Below are 19030 nucleotides of genomic sequence, written 5' to 3'. Positions count from 1 at the left end.
ATGGGGCTGGAGTGATCAATGCCATGCCCTGCCTGTGAACCATTCCCCAGATTTTCTGTGTGTGTGATGTGAGACCAGGTTATATTAAGCCCATTGCTGAAAGGAGCAGGGACCATGGCTCCCATGGGCACATAGCAACTATGCTACAGAAAGAGTGAAAAATTCAGGGAACAAGTGGCACTGTAATCCATCTTACCTACCCGGAATAGATGTATCCATGTACTGATCTCTATAAACACACCCTTTTCTCCATATGGGTGGGTATATATTTATATGCACCAGCCTCAAAATACCAGTAAGTTTTTATTAGCCCCATTTGCAGATGGGGTGATGATGACAGACAAAGTGCTTTGATCCCTCTAGGCTGCTCCTCCTTGGGAGGGGAGAGCTGGAGCCTTCTCTCCCCAGGAGAGGTAACAGAGGGAGGTGAGTTCTCCCAAACCCCCAAGGAGCTCCTTGGTGTGGAGATCTTGCTCAGCTCTCACTTGGAATCGTGCTGGCAAATAAACATGAAAGTGAAATCAGCATTGTGAGATAGTTATGCAAGAGCGGGCGGATCCCAGGACTCAGCCATTGTTCCAAAAGTTTAATTAACATTATGAAAGCTGATTAAAGGAAAATCTTTAACCTCCAGGGAAATCCCATTTTCCCTCACTTCCCATACTGCTGTAATTTTCACAATGTAAGAAGGAAAGTGTTATTTCAAGGCATGATTCATATCAGCTACAACCTGATCTTTGCCACAGTCATGTCCTGCATCTTAAATAATCACCAGCAGTGACACCAGACGGGGACACTTCTGAGACAGCATTTTTCCCCCTTTATCCCATGACCTGAATTGCCATCATAATTTCTAGACTTTGTGTCATCCTGGCACGATGACAAGCGTTCACCCACGCTCCAGAAGTAAAAGTTGGTTTCACAAGGACAGTGATACCTACCCAGACACAGCATCTCAGATACAAAGTGCGAGTGACATGCCACAGTCCAGCGTGGTAACAGCAGGGGCTGTTTGCTTTGGTCACCACAGCAAATTCCTTTGAAGGCAGGAGTGTGGAGCACCATCCCCAGTGACTCCCACCTAACCTTGAGCCAACTACTTACCCTTGCTGCTCTTTTGGAATTGGGGGCAAAGGCAGTGTTACCTCTCAGGGCACTGCAAACTCATGAATATAACCAGGCACTGGAGATGTTTACGTGGAAATTGCTGTTGTAAATTAATGTTAGTGGAGAGATTTACTTTCAGCTGCAGTGGGTCTGTGAGCAAGCACAGCCCCCTGGTATTCAGCTGTATATGGATGGCACATTGCCTCTCTGCTCCTCCAGGACTATTTTAATTATATGGCATGGCCCATCAGAGTCCTAATCCCAGGATCTAATCCTGGAGGCAACAGACAGCTGCCTGTCTGCCCTGTGTGCTCAGAGAAGTGCCCTTGGGGCTGCAGTGAGGGTGATGCAGATGATGGGACAGCAAGACAAGCACTCACCCCACACACAGAGTAGGCACCAGCCCTGGTCACCCCCTGGCCAGGGCACCACCAGCTCCTTGACCTCTCTGACATGTGAGTGGCACTGGGCAGACTTCAGAGCCCTGGGTCCTCCCTTGGTTAACAAGAATCTGGGTGGATGCTGCATCTACAGACCTCCAAATCTAATTAAGAACGCACACGGCTCCAGTCCTTTCCGAGCATCAGGCTTATATAAATACATACACATATAAATACATGGTACAAATGCAGCCTCTGGCAGCAGGAACAGTCTCGTACTCAGATCTTCAACAGCTCTTTCCATCTGTAGATCCTGCAGGTCAAAGACATGGCAGAGCTTCAGGAACCATTCTGAAAAGGGGAAAGATTATTTTTTCCCACTGTTGTCTGCATGTACGTGATGCAAAATCCATTTTAATTATGATACAACAGGGTCATCCTCACTACTCTGACTCTGAAGAACAGGCACCACTTTTGTGCACACAGAGACATTAGTAAAGCAGAAGCTCTATTTGTAGGATGAAATTTCTCCTTCAAAAAGCACTAGAAGTAAATCAAATTCACACCATGAATACCAAATGCATGAAATTCTGACTCAATAAAAGGCAGACAGCTGTATTTTCTGATAAAAATGTGCCTTTATTTTTTTAATATTTCTTTTCATTACCTGGATTCTGTGTTTGTCAGAGCAACAAAAACAAAACATAGTTCTCTTTGATACGCGGCAAATCTGAAAACAATCCTGCAAACAGCACAACACAAAAACTCCCACAAAAAGGGAAAGCTATAAAATTTGAGAGGCGACGAGGCTTTCAGAAGTGCCAGTTTCCCAGTGCAATGGCTGGAAGGGTGGCCTGGCCTGGCGGCAGTTCAATCATTTTGTAACGAAGGACAAATACTTTCAACATCCTGAGAAAGAGGGCGGGGGGACGGGGCCACGACTCCCTTGCTTTCCCTCCTCCTGCTATTCTTTCTCCTCCCTCCCCCCACCCCTTGGATTTTCAATAGCTCTTTAGTGTTTCCATCAAAGGCTTTTACCATTCATCCTCCCTTCTGGTGCCTGCCTTCCACCTGTCTATCCATCACAGCCCTAACCCAGGTCCCTTCCCCCCCCCCCTTTTGCTATTTTTCACGCGGTGGGATTTGTTTATAAGCTTCTGTATTACCTAAACTGCAGGGGAAGAGGCTGCTGGGAGGAAAGTGAGAAAGCAGGATTAAGGAGGAATAATTCAGCTCCATTGCATTTCCATCTGAACGGTCATAAAATGTGCAAATCCTGTTCCTGGGAATTTCGTGTCAAAGGCCTTCCCTGCCACTGCCCTTCCCGTAGCCCTTCTCTCTTTCCCCCTCATGGAAAAACAAATGTTGGGAAGGATGACTGTGACTCCACAGACCCCAAAAGCCATGACGTGTGTGCCAGCAGGGAGGAGGCTCCTACCAGCACGTGTGCAGGGAGACACTCCAGATGTGGCCAGAAACTACAGACAGTGGGGTGGGAGGCTGCAGGGATTGAATCCAGCAGGACAACAGGAGTGAGCAGGGAAAGGCTGCTCAATATGACAGCTCCCAACACTCCCCAGCTAATTAATGAGCCTGGGTAAAACACAAAAATAACCTCCCAGGCTCGTTGGCTCTCTAAGTAAATCGTACAGAAATATGTGATTCAGACCCCAGCAGCTTGAAGAGTTTCTACTCTCTCATTTTTAGCTCATCGCCATCAAAAGGCACCAAAATAGGCACAGATCACATTTCCAGACCCCAGAGAGCCACCAGCAATCCACCTGTCTGCAAACTGGGAGACAGAAGAAGGGCCACTGCTCTGTACAGGTCAATGGAGATTTGTCACCGATTCAAGCAGAAGTCACTGTGACCCCTGGACTACCTGACCAAACACTCTCAGGCGAGCAAAATTTTAAATTTTAAATTTTTAATGTTAAAAAAGGAGGTGGCCCTTAATCTGTCCCCAACCCTTTTGAGCCCACAAACCTTTTCTTGGTGGAACTTCATGTCATATCTACTGGACCTGGCAACAGCTAGCAGCTATCTTCCACTTACAGACACATCCTGGAGATACTGCAGATCACCCAGCAGGTAGTACATGTCAAAATAAGTTCCTTTGATTGACAGTTATTTATTATTTTTAAATAAAATGAGAATAGATTGAATGGGTTGCTCAGCAGCAGCCCAGTTCTGTTTGGCAACTTCTTGGACAGTTTGACCATACATATGACAACACAAAATAAATTTCACTTGCTTGCAGTAGCAGTTGGCTATAAATTCAGTCCATCGATGATTTATAGCTCTAGCAGCAGTGGGATATATGAAATGAGAAGCCCTTTCATCCTTGAACTGCTCTGCAGTCTGGTAGAGATGATGAAAGCCATTGTTCCTAAGGCCAGAGGAGAGCAGGAGTTCATTCAGCTGTGGTAGGAGGAGATGTGCAAATAGGGTCCAAAGGTGAGAGGAAGCCCAGAGACAGAGCAGCCCTTGGTTTCGAAGAGCAGCCAGAAAGAAATCCTTAATGATGCTCCAGCTTTGCAGGCTGGAGGGGAGCAGTATTTCCATCAACTAAATCATCTCAACTCTTTGGCTTCCCTGAGGGCACTGCACCACGACAGACTGGGATTGCTCAGCAGAGCCACTCTCAGATGTTTGTGTTCTTCCCACCCACCAGCAGCCCCGACCTGAGCGTGTCTTTGGCACAGCAGGTGGGATCCTTAATCCTGCCCAGGGCCAGCCCCAAGCAAAGATTAGCAGAAGAATCTGTTTTCATTAAAATCCAACCTTCCATCACCATCCTGCCTATGGTTCAGTTTAAAATGCACATGTCCAGCTCTTGTAGCAGCTCTGCTTCTGCAGGGAAAGGGCAGTTCAGCAACCTGCCTCTTCCCTGGCTAATGTCTCTCTTTCTTTTCATCAACAAGTAACTAAGACAGACACTCTGAGGAATGTTAAATGCACCTCTTCCTGGAGAATTTTGCCAGCAGGATCAATGGAATTGGGATTTTGCCTTTATTATGTTTCTTTTGACTGTGGAACTGGTCTGATTTTCCTCCCAGTGAATTTTTTTTTTTTTTTAAACCCCACAAAACAACAAAACAGGAGAAGACATACAAATAAACACTAATACGTACAGGAAAAATACAAAACTTAGCACCATGCACTCCCCTCATTATTAGACAAAGGTTGGGAAGGGTTCACAAGTGTAAAACACTCATGTGAATTATGAGATTACTGCTCAGTTTTCTTTCAAGTCGTGGGCTGGAAACAGATGGTGGCTGTAGCATTTATGATGGCACAACATGTTACTGCAAGCCTAGCCATCTCTCTCTCTCTCTCGTCTCAAAAATGCAGCTGCAAGGAAAGTTGTGGAAAATCACATTAATAGTCTCTTACACCACACAGTTTTCCAGCCCTTCATCCCTGGCCAGCACATGGACAGAGCCATCTTGTATGCCAGCAAGAATACTCTCCTAATCCCTGTCCTGAATAGTTACCACTGACTGGCTTATTTAACAGCTAGTTAAAATGTGAGGTTTGTTAGCATTGTAAAAAAGCCTCCAGAAAGCAGGTTCTTAAGGTCAGGGCAGATGCCATGTGATCCCAAGGGCTCCCTAAGGGAAACACTCAGAAAGAAGCCATCAGAGAGTCTTTTAGCTGTTTATTATTTAAACATTCAGTTCAGACCAAGCAGGTTGATTTATAAAGAAGCAGAAAGACAGATAAAACAATTGCTAAAGCATCTTTGTAACTCAGGAGTCCAAATCTCACTTCCAAGCAAGAGTAGAAACTTTTACAAGGGCAAAGGCCTCTGGATTTTCAGTCAGAGAGCCTTCCAGTGACCATAGGCTAAGAAGGATCTGGGGCCCTGAAGATACAAAGAGCAACTAAACCCATATTTAAATGTCTTGCCTGAAGACAAGAAAAAAATGTCCATGTACTTCAGTCCTGATGGAAATGCCTTGCTGCCTAAAATATGTTCATACTTGGGCTTAAACACTTGAGCTGAGCCTGGGGCACAAACCCTCCACTCTCAAGGCACCACAGAGGACTCTGCTGACACCAGAGAACTCTTCAAACAGTACAAAACTGTTAACCTGTGACTTCTGTGTGCTTTACAAATGTGAAGCAATCCTGTATCACATCTTTTCTGAGAGCATTAACTCTCTGGGATTCCAAAATTGGGATTTTAGAATTACTTCTTCACTTGAGTTAATTAAGACTCTGTCAAGTAATCATTTTTCCAGACAAGTGTCACTGGTGTATTGGAGTATCCATGCTGCTATTTTCACTTTTCTGGCCTCACTACCTGGTTGGGAACATCAGCACCAACTTCATGTGTTCATCCTTAGCCACTCCAGCCTGTTCCTGCCAAGCTTCCTGCACCCAGCTGCACACAGGGCAGCATTTCTGTCCTCTGGGGTGTAGAACAGGGCTACTGAAAGCAAGATAGACTTTTACCATTTCCTTTATCACTTTTCACAGCTAGACCAGGAAGTTGCCACAGAAATTCAATAGTGTACACACTTGAAACTCCAAATAGCCTTTTGCCAGAGATAGACTCTCTCCAGGTGATATGACCATACATATCCACTGCATATCTGTCATAACTGCAAAAGCCCTCAGACCTTTTCTCTAAGATAGAGAAGGTGCCATTTCATTTTTCTTTTGGAAACCTCCTCCTGCAGAATTCATTAGTATCCTATGCAACAATGTACTTCCTGTAAGTACTGAAATATAAAGTGTATTAGAAGTTTCCACTTCTGTTTTTATCTTTTCCTGATCTAGCCTGAAAATTCTTTTGAAGTTCCTCAAAGTGTTCTTCATATATGCTTGTTTTAGGAAATACCAGATCACTATTGGCAAACTTCTCCTTAATTAAGTGAGATAAAGGAATCAAGATTATATGATCTGCTTAATTCCCCACTTTTTTTAGGTCCCATTTTAGGATTTTCTTTTTCCCACTTGCCTTTGAAAAGAAACATTCTGAAGAAACTAAGGAAGGGGAAGGCCCAGAGAGGGCAAGCTTAGCTCTGGGCTCTCCAGTATACCTGAGCTTACTGGTAGAAAACCACGGAATAAAGCTCTCCCTCATTACTATGGAATGGTTTATTGAAAGGTTTCAGACCCTTCTGAAACTCACATCTCTCTGGACAATGCTTAAGACGAAAAGACTAAACTGCACTGTGTTAGCACAGTGTGCTCCTTCAGGCCTCAGCTCAGCAAGCTAACTCAGATCATGCCTAACTTTAAGCACAAGTAACTTCAAAGAAACATTTCACAGGCCTCAAGTTCAGCTCTGCACTGTCTCCCTTGATGAATCACAACTTAGGGTATGCAGGGAGCTAATGGGAAACATTTGCACTCCCTAACCCCAGCTGCAAGGTCCCAAAACCCTTTAGCTAAGCAGGCATGGCCCAACCACTCTGGATGAGCCAGAGGCTCATCACAACAAATGGGTACAAGCTAGTCAAGCTCTTCTGAAGCACTTCTACAAGAAACATATCCCAGAGCAACTAAACTTTGATTTAAAGGCAGTATTTGGGGCAATCAGTGAAGTACAGCAGCTGAGCATCAACCTGTCCGACTCCTGTGCGGCCTGTTGGAGAAACCACTCTGTGGGATAAATGTTTCTGTCACTTTTGCTGTGGAAACCCCTTGCAGTCAAGGGGAATTCAGATCTTGAGCAGGTTTCTGATGAGCTTCTTGGCTCCAAGGAGACCTCTGAGCAGAATGCTTTACAGTGGGTGAGTTTGGGCCAAGAAATGTCTGAGGGGTGAGCCCTCAGGCCTCACCCACACTGGAAGTGCTGGAGCATCTCTTCTCCCTCTCTCCCTCCTCCTCTGGCCCCACACAGACTCCACCAGCAGCTGAGCAGGGCCCAGAGGTGAAATCTGGCCTTTTGAAACTTCCCTGGTTTTCAGATTAAACCAGCACCACCTTTACACAGAAAATGCATGTAAAGCCAAAGTGCTAAGCAAAGGTGAAGCATGGCTGAAGTGAAGGGGCTCCGCATCTGAAATGTCTGAAAACCAAGGTTTGAGTGCTGTTGCCTGCACATGGAAGGCAGAAGTCACAATAACATCATTGGGTCAAATTAGTCTCTCTTCAGAACAAAGACAGAGATGTTCTGAAGCCAACAAGTGTTTCGTGAAAGTTACGTAAAAATGAATTAAAAGTGGATGCCTAAGTCTCTTAGACTGATGAAAAAATTCTAGCTAGGGATATCCAGCAAGTCTGGAGGGGTCCTTTATACTTCATTGAGGTCTAAAAGTTTGAGTTCATCCCCAAAGGGAGCTAAGGCCACACAGCACTTTACCCACAGGCCCTCTGTGAACAGAGTCTTTCTTGTGGTCAGAGGGGCTATCTTGAATTTATGTCTTACTTCTCCCCTTGTAAGCAAACAAAACAATTTCTATGAGTAATTCTACCCACTAATTGCCAAGGAAAAGTCTGGTAAGAAATGCTCTGCATTTTTGACAGGTCAGAGGCTTCCCTAAACAAAGTTGCTGTTTTATGTTTTCTATCAGCACATGTTCACATCCGGGGTCCTCGCTGAATTCCAGCGTGGATGAGTCTCTGTTGGAAATTGCTTTTCCCTATTTTCTTTTTCTAACTGCTCCAGGAAATGAGTCTATTTTTACAACAACACTAAACAGCAAAATATGAAACCATTATCTGCTTCATGGCAAGAGTTTCGGGTCAGTTCTCAGGTAAGTGTCACCTCCAGAGAAGTCAATGGAGTTGTATCTGCTCCTGCAAGGCAGAGACCTGACCAATTATGTAATTGGTTGATCAGTTACCAGAGCACAGAGCTACCACAGGCCTAAGGAGTGTCTTGTTTTCATGCGTCTCAAAGTTCATCCAAGCCCTGATGCATTGATAAGTGAAGTATTCTAGTATTATGGTCTGTAAAGATGATAATTAACTGCTGAAAGATTTAAGCATGAGCCTTCTCTGCGAACACATACTTTGTCACTGAATGATCCTTATAAGTAGTATCTCTTCTGGATCCTTTTTTCACCTGCCAAATAAACCAGGGTGGGATTTTCAGAAGTGTTTAAAATGCTTTTCTCCTACTTATTTGTGATTGCTTTCAAGAATTAAGATGTTTTCAAAATCCCTGGGGATTTCAAGCCCTGTAGGCTCGACTGCATCTCTGTGTACTTCTGCTTTTTGCACACTTGATTTAACAGCTACTTTGAATTCAAAGCTGGACAGTAAACCCAGTTTCCTTCATTACCAAGATCAAAGATAGTACATAGAGGCCCAAACATCAAGTCTGATCTGAAGATGAGTGTGTAACACTTGTCACAAACTTGGCCTCCTTATTTACTGGTTTCAGGGACTACTGCAGCCTTCACATGTGAACTTCTTTTCTGTTGAAGCACTCAAGTGAGCCTTTTTTGTATATTTTATCTAAGAACTTGGGAGACATCTGGCATACACAAGTATCAGTCCAAACAGAAATTCTTGAGCTGCTCAAAACTCAAACCAATTCAGATTTGGTGGCCTGCTAGTAAGTCAAACAAATAAATTATCTGATTCCTCTCTACAGGAAGAAGTAACCCTGGAAAAATGTGAGATTAAATCTTCAAGTGGCAGAAATTCTATCACCAGGATGCTCCCAGAATTTCATCCATTGATGATGAGCTAGACTAAGAGTTAGCACTTTCTTACCTTCAGGCTGGGAAAGAGGTACTCATGACTTTCCACCTAATTGGAAAGCTCACCAAACGTCACTCGAGACCAGCATACAGAAAACAAACTTAGAGACAATATCTAAGGAAAACAGAACCTAACCTATGACTTGTTCTTTGATTTACAACTGTGATTGTGGGCCCCACCTCAGAGTCATATGCTGTGGCAATAGGCAGCAGTTCAACAAGAACCAGTCCTAACTTTTCACATGTTGCAGTGATTCTGAGCTACTTCAGCACATACTTTAGCCTGATGCAGCAAGTAATTAGAATGACTAAAAGGACAGGTGGCATGCCACAACTGAAAAAAAAGAGTGATCGAGCCTTTGGTCTTGTTTATTCTACCTTTCTAATTCTTTTTTTTTGAAACCAAGTTGCCAGATTTCACATGAAATTTGCTCTCAAAAATTTCTCAAAATTTGTCTGTTATCAGCACAACTTGTGAGTTTTCAAACTATATCCTGAGGTACCCAAACAGATCATCTGAAATGGGCTCACTGGCATTAGCAACTGCAGTCCTGAATCCACCCATGCTAAGAAAATATTTTCCCCAAAAATAACAAGTATGTAATTCAAAATGGCAACCTCCATGGGAGCAGGAGTGGCACATCCCAGCTGTTTTCCTAGTTGTATATACAAGTTTTGTTACTTCATCTTTGAGGTTGCTTACGAAATACTTCAACGCTCTGAGAGCACAAAGACCCCCAGCCCACAACTGGGATCCTGTGTCAGGAAGGCACACACTAATTAAAAAATAAAGCATCAACTCTGCTCCATTTGCCTGAGGTCAATGAGATGTTTGTCCAAACCTAGGAGCATGCTCAGGCACCAGTTTGAACATGAGCAAACACAGGCATCTCTTAAAGTGTTTTTCCATGTTAGGGCCTGGGAAAAAAATTCAGATTGAGCCCATGATAAAAACAGTTCCCCATGGAAAAGTTACCCACACCATAAAAGGAAGGAATGACACTGAACTGAAAGAGAATGAAAATTGTCTACTGAATTTTTGTAAATTCCCATAAAATCTAAGTCTTGTTCTATGTGCATAATTTTGACTGTAAGTCATGAAAGGCTGACTCCTAAGAGAAGCAGGAAATGACTGGCTCATGATAGGATAAAAGGCTGCATAATTGCATGGGCAGAAAGATGGATTTTCATCAATCATTACATTCTCTGACAATATGGCAGTGGCTTTTGATCACGTATCCAATGCACAGTAATTAGGCAAAATGACTTACCCTCAATCTTTTCAGTATTTAGCTCTAAGGGTGCAAGGATTCATTCTTGGAAAGGGAAGATGGTCGTGTGATTTAGGGCACTGGATGAGCACTCAGATCTGAGTCCTCTCCCTGGTTCTGCCACAGCCTTGCTGTATGACCTTGCACAGGCTTTTCTCCATGCCTCGGCCTCGCCTAAAATGGGATAACAATAGTTCTTTATTTCAGAGGACATAGGGATACAAACCAGCTCAAGGCTGTGCCACAGAGATGCTACAGCAAAGAGCAGCACAGAAAAGCTCAGACACGGAATAATGCCTTGCTAATAAAATGTGGGAACACAGACAGTAATTAAATTGAGTAATAAACACAAAACATAGGTTCATTTTTGAGGAATGCAACACTGATAGGCTTTGTACCTGGAATTAAAGGAAATTTAAATGGGATTCGTATGAGCTGACCTGACTCTGAGATCTGCTAGCAGCACAAACTGTGTATTAGAAACACCAAGGAAATAACTTCATTCAAAACCTCTACATGATGCCTGTTTTAGAGCAACCATGATTTCCAGCCCAAGTGAGGGTCAGATAACTACCCAGAACATTTTCAAAGCCATGAGAGGGGCCTACAAACATGATTTCCTTCGCTTTACAGTAAAATATGAGCATGCAAATCTGAGGTAGTTTTGAAACTTCAAAATAAAGTCTGAAACATTCAAATTAAAACATAAACGGGGCCGCTGATCCCAGTCAAAGTGTCAGATGTCTGGAACAGCCTCAATGCCAATATTCCAGCATCACACTGCTGCTGGAATTGGACAGCGCTTTAGCAAAGAGTCTTCAGTAGTATTTTTTCCAAATGCAAAGATGAATCTTTTTCTCTAAAGCATTTGCCTTTCATGTCAGGGGTCAGTTATGGGCCTGTGGGTCTGGGAGAGAGGATCTCAGGGCACATGCCCAGATAAACCAACTGATTTGGAGTCTACCAGATCAAAGGCTGGTATGTCAGGCAGGAGGAGAGAAAACAGACATGAGACACATCTTAGGAAGGGAAAATCATTTCCCTTCCTCAGACAGAAACAAGAGGGATGGAAAAGTCAGAGAATGGCTGGAAAACAGCCCACAGAAAGGCAATATGGACCTAAGGAGGACAGGCAAGTGGAATGTTGAAGCCCATTGGAAGATGCTGTTTCAAGTAAGAGCAAAAAGCCTAAAGCCAAAGTGCTGGAGCTACCTGGGAACCTGGGAGAGCAGCAACTGCCTGCAGTCACCATGCACTGCTTAACAAAGCAGATGCCAGGCAGGACAGAGGACAGGAGAAAAGGAAAGCAAACTGGCACACAGTCCCTGGTTTCACTCAACAAAATCAACTGAAGGACAGGTCTGGAAAGATGAAGCACTGAATTAAATGTAATGAACTGACTAAAGAATCAGTGACCATTCACCATATTGTAATGCTGAGACTGGGTTTGGACAGTCCTCTCTGAATGTCCTTTCTGATCTGGCAAGACCTCAGAAAAAGACATAATCAGACCAAGAAGTTTGGATCCCTGGACAGAGGAAATGAGTGCAGAACGTAAAACAGAAAAACATTTCATCCCCAAACTGCTGCCTACAATGTGGAAGGACAAAACCAACAAGGTGTTAAAGCATTGCACGGAAGTGCAACTTTTGACAACCACCACCCTTGGCTCCATTAAGCCCCCTACTCACCCCCCACCCCACAAATCACAGAGCTGTCCATCAGATATCTTGTGGCTCCAACTGCTCACACCTTTCCCTGCAACACTCCAAATGTAGCACATGAGAAGTCCAGAGGGAGTCCACCTCTAGCAGACAGCAGAAGAAGATATGACACGGCATTCACGAATGCACAGAGAACTGTTTAATTTACAGCCACAATGGTGAAACAAACCATTTCAGAGCTTGGACATTCAAAGTTAAGTCTGACACTCATTCTTATATTCACTTATTGTGCTTAAGTATTAGAGAACACAGGATTACATTAACCATACACAACAATCTGAGATCCCTGCGGGACCGAGGAGCGGAAGGGATGAGCAAGAATGAGGGACCAGCCCCTCAAGTGGTGTAAGCTGGTACAGCTCCATTGCAGGCAAGGGAGCCACGGTGATTTACACCAGCTGAGGATATGGCCCTTGAAATGTCCAACTTAACTTTGAATTAACGACTCCCGTGTCACAACCTTTAGTGTCACTGTTCCTTCTGGTTGTATCTGCCATTTGGAAGGAGGACTAATCCCACAACCCGCCACAGCCCCCAGGCTGGTGGGTGAGAGCTCAGCTGGACTACAGGAAGTGATGCTCGTGTCGTGACACTACTCCTCACAAGTTAACAGCCATGGACTGCATCCTCATCTGATGTAAATTAGCTTGGGGCCATCTGAAGTCAGAAACATTTGCCAATTTATAGTAGCTGAGAACATAGCCCTGAGAATTTTGTGTTTTCTGCTGCATGCTGTATGAACACTGTGCTTGACAACAAAGACTCATGTGCGTTTCATTCCTCGTAACAAAATTAACTCAAGACTACAAGTCTCAAACAAACGGCTATTGGAAAAGTCCCCATTCAGTCTTCACTCTCTCCTGGTGTGCTGAATTTGGCATAACACGTTTATTTGCTGGCACCAACAAAACCTCTTGGTTTGCTTTGTTTTCAAGGCTTTGCTACAAGGCCAGACTCCCTCGTGATGTAAATCAGAGCTCCAGGATACCCAGGGGAGTCACTCCCAAAGAGCTGGCCCACAAACCCAAACACAACCTTCTCATGCAAGTCTAACCACAGGACTCTTTCCAAGAGTTGTTTTGCAAACTATTCCACTTAAGTGACTTTGACATCCTTTCACACCTGCACAGTGTCTGAGTGGGTCACATAATGCTTTTCATCTACATGATTTTAATGGATATATGTTTGGCTTTTTTTCTTTCATTAGATATCTTTTAGACAAAAAAAAAAAATAAGGAACGGAGCAACATTATTGGCATCCCACTGAAACATAAATATATAAATTACATTTTATACACTTTTTTAAACGCAGACACATACATTCATGTGCATAACATCGTGAACAGTACACTTAGTGGAAAACAAGCACAGACAATCTTAGTTAAATGTATTTCCAGTTTTGGTGCTCAACAAATACACTGGGAAAATGATCACAAAATAGAACGGTGACTAACTCTATCTCTGCATTAGCATCTGAAGCCAATAATGCCTGTTAGCTAACATTGCTTTGTTTGGTTGAATTTGGACATAGCTACAGGAACAGGAGGGGAATGTTTGAACTATATTTAGAGAAATGGAAAGGTTAAAAATCTCTCTCTTTTGTTGTTTGAAGGTTCTGCAGTTCATTCACATTTGAATATATTTTTATTTGAGTGGAAACACTGTCTTCAAGACAAACTTTTTTGTTGTTCCAAACTAAGAAAACTCTTTCATCTCTTTGTAGATGTTTCACAAATAAAAGAATCCAGTAGTTCATTTTACATATCCAATGTAATAATCCAAATAAAACAAAGGGTACATAATCCAAACTACTGGGGTGGGGCAGTGATTTTGGCCAAGTGAGTAGCCATGTCATATCTGGCACAGCCCTAAATTTCCAAAGCAGTACAGAAGGATTTATCCATGTGGCTCCCACTGCAATCTGTGGGGAACTGAACATTTAATCCTTTGGCACTTTGAAAATAAAGGAGCTGGTGCCAGAGTATTTTATCTGCCCTGCTATAGTTAAAATAGGTTTTGATGTTATTTGGGCTATTCTACTACAAAAATATGACCACAAAATGCTTTTTTTTCTTTTTTTCTTCTTTTTTTTTTTTTTTTTTTTGGTTCAAGAAAACATAGCAGGCTTTCTCAGGTATATAAAACTGTTAATTTTTAGATAAAAATACAAACTTCACCTTTACAAAAACACATATTTCTGTTGAATACACATAAAGCATAACATTTTACCAAAAATAAAGAATTTTAAGTTTTGTTCAAATATTTGCAGCAAGGTAGTTCCCATGCCACCATGACATTATACAATGCAGATACAAGAATTTGTACATTTCACACAGCTCCAACATGTGAAATAAAAGTATCTGTATACTGATAAGAATGACAATTGCTAACACAATATCACTAGTAGGCAACTGGCATGTCTTAAAGAAAAAAAAAGGATTTTTGCATGGATATCCTATGATTTGTTTACGCACATCTCTCTTTTTTTTCTCTTTTTATTTTTTTTCTTTTATGTAATGCTTTAAATTACGGGGGAGGTTGGGGAACATAAACCAAGAAACGTCTAGAAAATTATGCATAGGTATACCATTTTTATTTTAATACATCTCATTAGTTTGCATCCCACTAGGAGAAATACCATAATGTTTTGTGTTCTGCTTATTGTTATACCAGTCTTTTATATGTGTTATTGGCAAATGTAGTCCAAGAGATAATAAAAAGCTAGGCAAAGAGTAAAAAGAAAACTTAATAATCACTTTATGGTGTAAAAAAAAAATCCACTTAAGGCTCCCCAGAAGGTTTTTTTGTATAGACTTTTAAAACACCACCAAGCAAGGATGTATTGTTCTATAGTGTTTGCGTGGCATTTGATCATTTCATACATTCCTGCTTTTTTTGTGCCTGAAGTCCACCAGTGTCCATCCATCTTCATCAAGAACGCAGGCACATTTCTTGACGTAAAGCACCGTTGACTGCTCTGACAGAAATCCACTATTCACTTAGATTTTTGTCATGTTTTTTAGTTCTTTTGGTATCCTCCATTCAATCAACTGTCTTTTTTTCTTTTCTGTTTTTCTTTCTTTCGCTTTTTTTTCTTTTTTGGACAGGGAAGCTTCCTATTGTTTCACAGAGTGCTACAATACTTGCTTTGATGTCACATTAAACAAATGTACATTGTCTCTTTGTTCTCATTAAGTGTTCTTTTGAGCCAGTTTTTTTCACACAGGAGAACAAATAAAGTATACAGTCAATAAGCACCATACATAGTAGGTTCAGGAATGTAACAAACCATGTACATCCATGTCCCAGAGAGAAGTTTTTTTTCTAGCTTATTTTCACCTTACATCTGCAGGAGAGAAAAAAGATACAATAACTCTATGATTAGAATCAAAGGTCCTGTCCTTGAAGTAGATGACTTAAAAAAAAAACTGTTCTGCATGAAGAGTCACTAACCTGGGACAAGAAGTTCTAAATGCTGTTTTGATTGAGTTTACATGCTCACTTTTAAAGTTGAATTTTAGAAAATCTTTGCTTCTATCATACTACTCCCAATAAATACCTGTTAATCTGAAACAGGATATCAAGTTTAGCATTCTTTAGAAATGATACATATGTATAAATGAAAACTGCCACTGGGAGTTCATGTGCAAAAACAGGGGCTTGAAATTAAATTCACCATCATCCAGGCGTTAGGCACAGACACTGCAAAATCCAAATCATTCCCACTCCAAATACCAGAATCAATTGCAAGTGCTGCAGTTTACATACTTTCAAGTCATTAAGAAATGGAAATTACATATTTAATTTGGAATGTGTGTCGCCATCATCATACATTGCTAATATGTTGGCCAAAGGATTTCAGTCATTTTTGCACTGAGAGGGTGTTAGTTTCTCACTACACTGAAAACCTCATGAATTTTGATGACTGACTATCATCATCCTACTGAGACTGAACAGACCAAAAATAAAGATCTTAATTTTCTGGTGTAAGTAACACAGGACTCTGCAACACACACAAAAAAGGCATTTCTTAGCATCTTTCTGGTCAAGTAAGCAGATCATCAGACTGTGTCAGGTGCATGTGCAATCAACCCCAGTTCATGCCAGAACGTGGGTTTGATGGTCACACGAATAATATTTGCTGTATGTGCACTGAATGTTTCACAGCCAAGGACTAGGAACACAATGATTTGTAACCTGGAAATTCATTCATGCATTATCACGTGATGTTTTGACCTCAGAAATCAATAATAATGAAACACAAGCAGAGGCAATGGAACTTGAGATTTCAGAAGCTGAAGTATTAGCACCCTCCAATAAAAAAGAAATCAAAAAGGCAAGAAAAGGAAGTAGCTCAAGAATGCAAGATGCTGATGGTGATGTGGAGCTTAAAGGGAAAATACCAGCAGGTAGAATTATCAAAGCCAATCAAATCTAATCTCTTTGCAGCCTTGAGGTAGCAAGTGTCAAGATTTTGAACAGTGATTAAGTTGAAGTGATGATATTTGATTAAGTTTTCCAGTACTTGTGCTATTAGGGTGTTCAGCATATAGGTCCTACCTGAATATCAAATAGTTCCAGTAGGTTTTATGTTGGTTTTAACTTTTTTCGTTTCCGTTTTTTACCTGATTCCCTAGGCCTTCCTGTTAACATAAGGGCAGGGCTGGTGAAAAGCCCTAAGGTAATGCATTTCGTGTAACACTGAAGTCATAAATACTCAAACCGTTTACATTTCCAAGAAATCTCATTATCCTTTGCATTAAAGTAATAACTTTATAACGTCTGATTTGACATTGAGTTTACAAAGTAATTACACAAAAGTAAAGAAATAATAAACGAAGTTGGCATTGCCCACGTCATTCCCAGGATCCATCTATAATTGCTGTTACCATGCAGTACTCAACATTTGCCTTCAGTTCTGGAGTTGAGCTATTTTCAGCTCACCATCCACTTGCTGGGTGCAAGTTTTGCTCCTATCAGCAATTAAATCCTAGAAATATGCATTTTTCCATGACAATTCTGCCCCAGTTTTTACACATATCAAAACCAAAAATTTTGATCTTAAAATCATAGCTGCTTAGTCTATGGCAATTAAAGACAATGTGAAAAACTGAAATTGATCTAATGGAACTTTTTTTCCCAAATGGGAGACATAGAAAATGTCTCGAACCATACCCACATTTAAAAATAGCCACTTTATATGTGGTTTTGTCTAATAACTCCACCTGGTTTCAGCTAAACACTCAGCTCTGATGATAAATTGATGTCCAGTAAAATTGCTTTCATAGAAATTCTAACTCCTCTGCTCTGTACATAGCAACTAAAGTTTACATTTGCTTGGACCAGGTTTATGTCTCCCTGCTGGATGGAGCCAGTACAGAAAACCCTTCCTCACCCAGCCACCTACAAAACCTATCACCTTTGGGCAGCTTTCCTCCTATGTTTAGCTGCTCTTCACTGACTTTTTAATTTTGGGCTGGTTCTACTGCACCCTTAAATTCCCTGCAGAGGTGCAAAACAACCTTTTATAGCAACCTTCAACCAGTATCAGGAGAAAAGGAAATGTCTTTTCTACCATAGTGGGTTTCCTGAATAAGTGTGCTGAGCTCTGCATTGATTGCACTGTGGTAAGTAGATCAGAGCCAATGATTTTTAGATTAATTTAGAATGATTTTATGAAAGCCAGATTGGAAGTAATTTTTCCCCACAAATCTTTCCCTGTTGTAACTCAAGGGTTGTCTTGACAAGGCAAATTTAGGTTTAATGCCACAACTGACAAATTCTTGAGTATACATCTGTAAAGAAACAACAGGAATGAGCAATGTTGTTTCCAAACTAACTCCTTAGCCCTGAATCCTGAATTCATTCCCAAGTGCTTTACATTAATTTCATTCATATTTTCCCCAAGGTCAAGTAAATCTCAGTGTTATCCCCAAAGTCTAAAGAAATTAGGCAACAGAGTTCATCCACGAGCTGCAACATGACAACCTTTAACTTAGTGAAGCAAGACCTGAACACTACTGGGCATTTGTATTTATTTAAAGGCCAACCTAATGAGAAGTGATACACATTAAATTTTAAATCCATGCTCCTTATACAGCACAAACTGGCCCTCATTTGGCATCTTCAACACAGAAAAGTAGCTGGGAACTTCTCTACTCAGTTCACTGTAAGCAACGTTTGTTTTACGTTCTTTACTAATATAAAAATGAGGTCCATATGAAATCAGCATTAATGCAAAAATAAAAGGAAAACATACCAGTTTCTTCTTCTCTATAATCTGAATTAGTATTTGATGATGTACAGGTGCATTCCATATGCTCTTCTAATCTCACCAGAACTTCTTTTAATTTTGGCTTTTTTCTAACATACTCCACTTTTGCCACCTATAAAATACGATGAGGTATGTACTGAGACACATCAACAAGGTTACAGTTCAGAACTGAAGACAGATAACTATATACCTCTATTTTTAATGTAGCCAAACCCATATAAAATATTAGCATACTAATCATCTTTTATCTTAATTGTGCATCGTGTAACTATTTATTGCACAGACTATTTGTTTATTCAAGTTCAGTAGTTTGAAACAATTTTCCCCCAAGAGATAAAACAATTTCCCATTCATTTTGGTTTGATGTTTTAAGCAACTCAGTTTCCACATGTATCACAATAAACTTCTATACAGATTGAAATCAGTGGTTTTTCTTGTAAACTGCCACTTTTAGCACAATCTTCTGTAGGTGTTGTTAAAGGCTGACAGTGAAGGCATTAAATTGCTTTGTAATACATTTTATTATTTACAAATTGGTGTCTCCAGAGTCCTCTGAATGTGAAGTGCTCAACCCTACATGACCAGGATCTGGACATCACCTTAAAAA

The 19030-nt window shown here is 41.3% G+C and overlaps 1 protein-coding gene across 7 annotated transcripts in view; it reads right to left on the bottom strand.

Annotated features, from left to right (window-relative positions):
* Positions 1-672: 672 nt before the first annotated feature.
* The window catches only part of PDGFA (platelet derived growth factor subunit A), a 36161-nt gene continuing 17803 nt past the window's right edge, over positions 673-19030 (bottom strand). Inside the window, exons 5-8 of one of the 7 annotated variants that reach the window (XR_009419612.1) lie at positions 18409-18535; positions 16710-16792; positions 15603-15716; positions 14190-15495 (exon numbers count right to left, since the gene is read on the bottom strand). Coding sequence is in view for 5 of the 7 variants with exons in the window: in XM_059484070.1 (XP_059340053.1) it covers positions 10466-10599; positions 18409-18535 (261 nt within the window). In the remaining 2 variants the exon portion in view is untranslated. Of the gene's footprint in view, positions 1801-2623; positions 4842-10076; positions 10600-14189; positions 15496-15602; positions 15717-16709; positions 16793-18408; positions 18536-19030 lie in introns of those variants that run through there. The other 6 variants (XM_059484070.1, XM_059484071.1, XR_009419613.1 and 3 more) reach the window with 6 other exon arrangements.

This window comes from Ammospiza nelsoni, chromosome 17 (assembly GCF_027579445.1).
Source record: "Ammospiza nelsoni isolate bAmmNel1 chromosome 17, bAmmNel1.pri, whole genome shotgun sequence".
Taxonomy (NCBI): Eukaryota; Metazoa; Chordata; class Aves; order Passeriformes; family Passerellidae; genus Ammospiza; species Ammospiza nelsoni.
The sequence above is the reverse complement of the archived record's forward strand: the minus strand, read 5'-3'. Positions and strand labels throughout refer to the sequence as shown.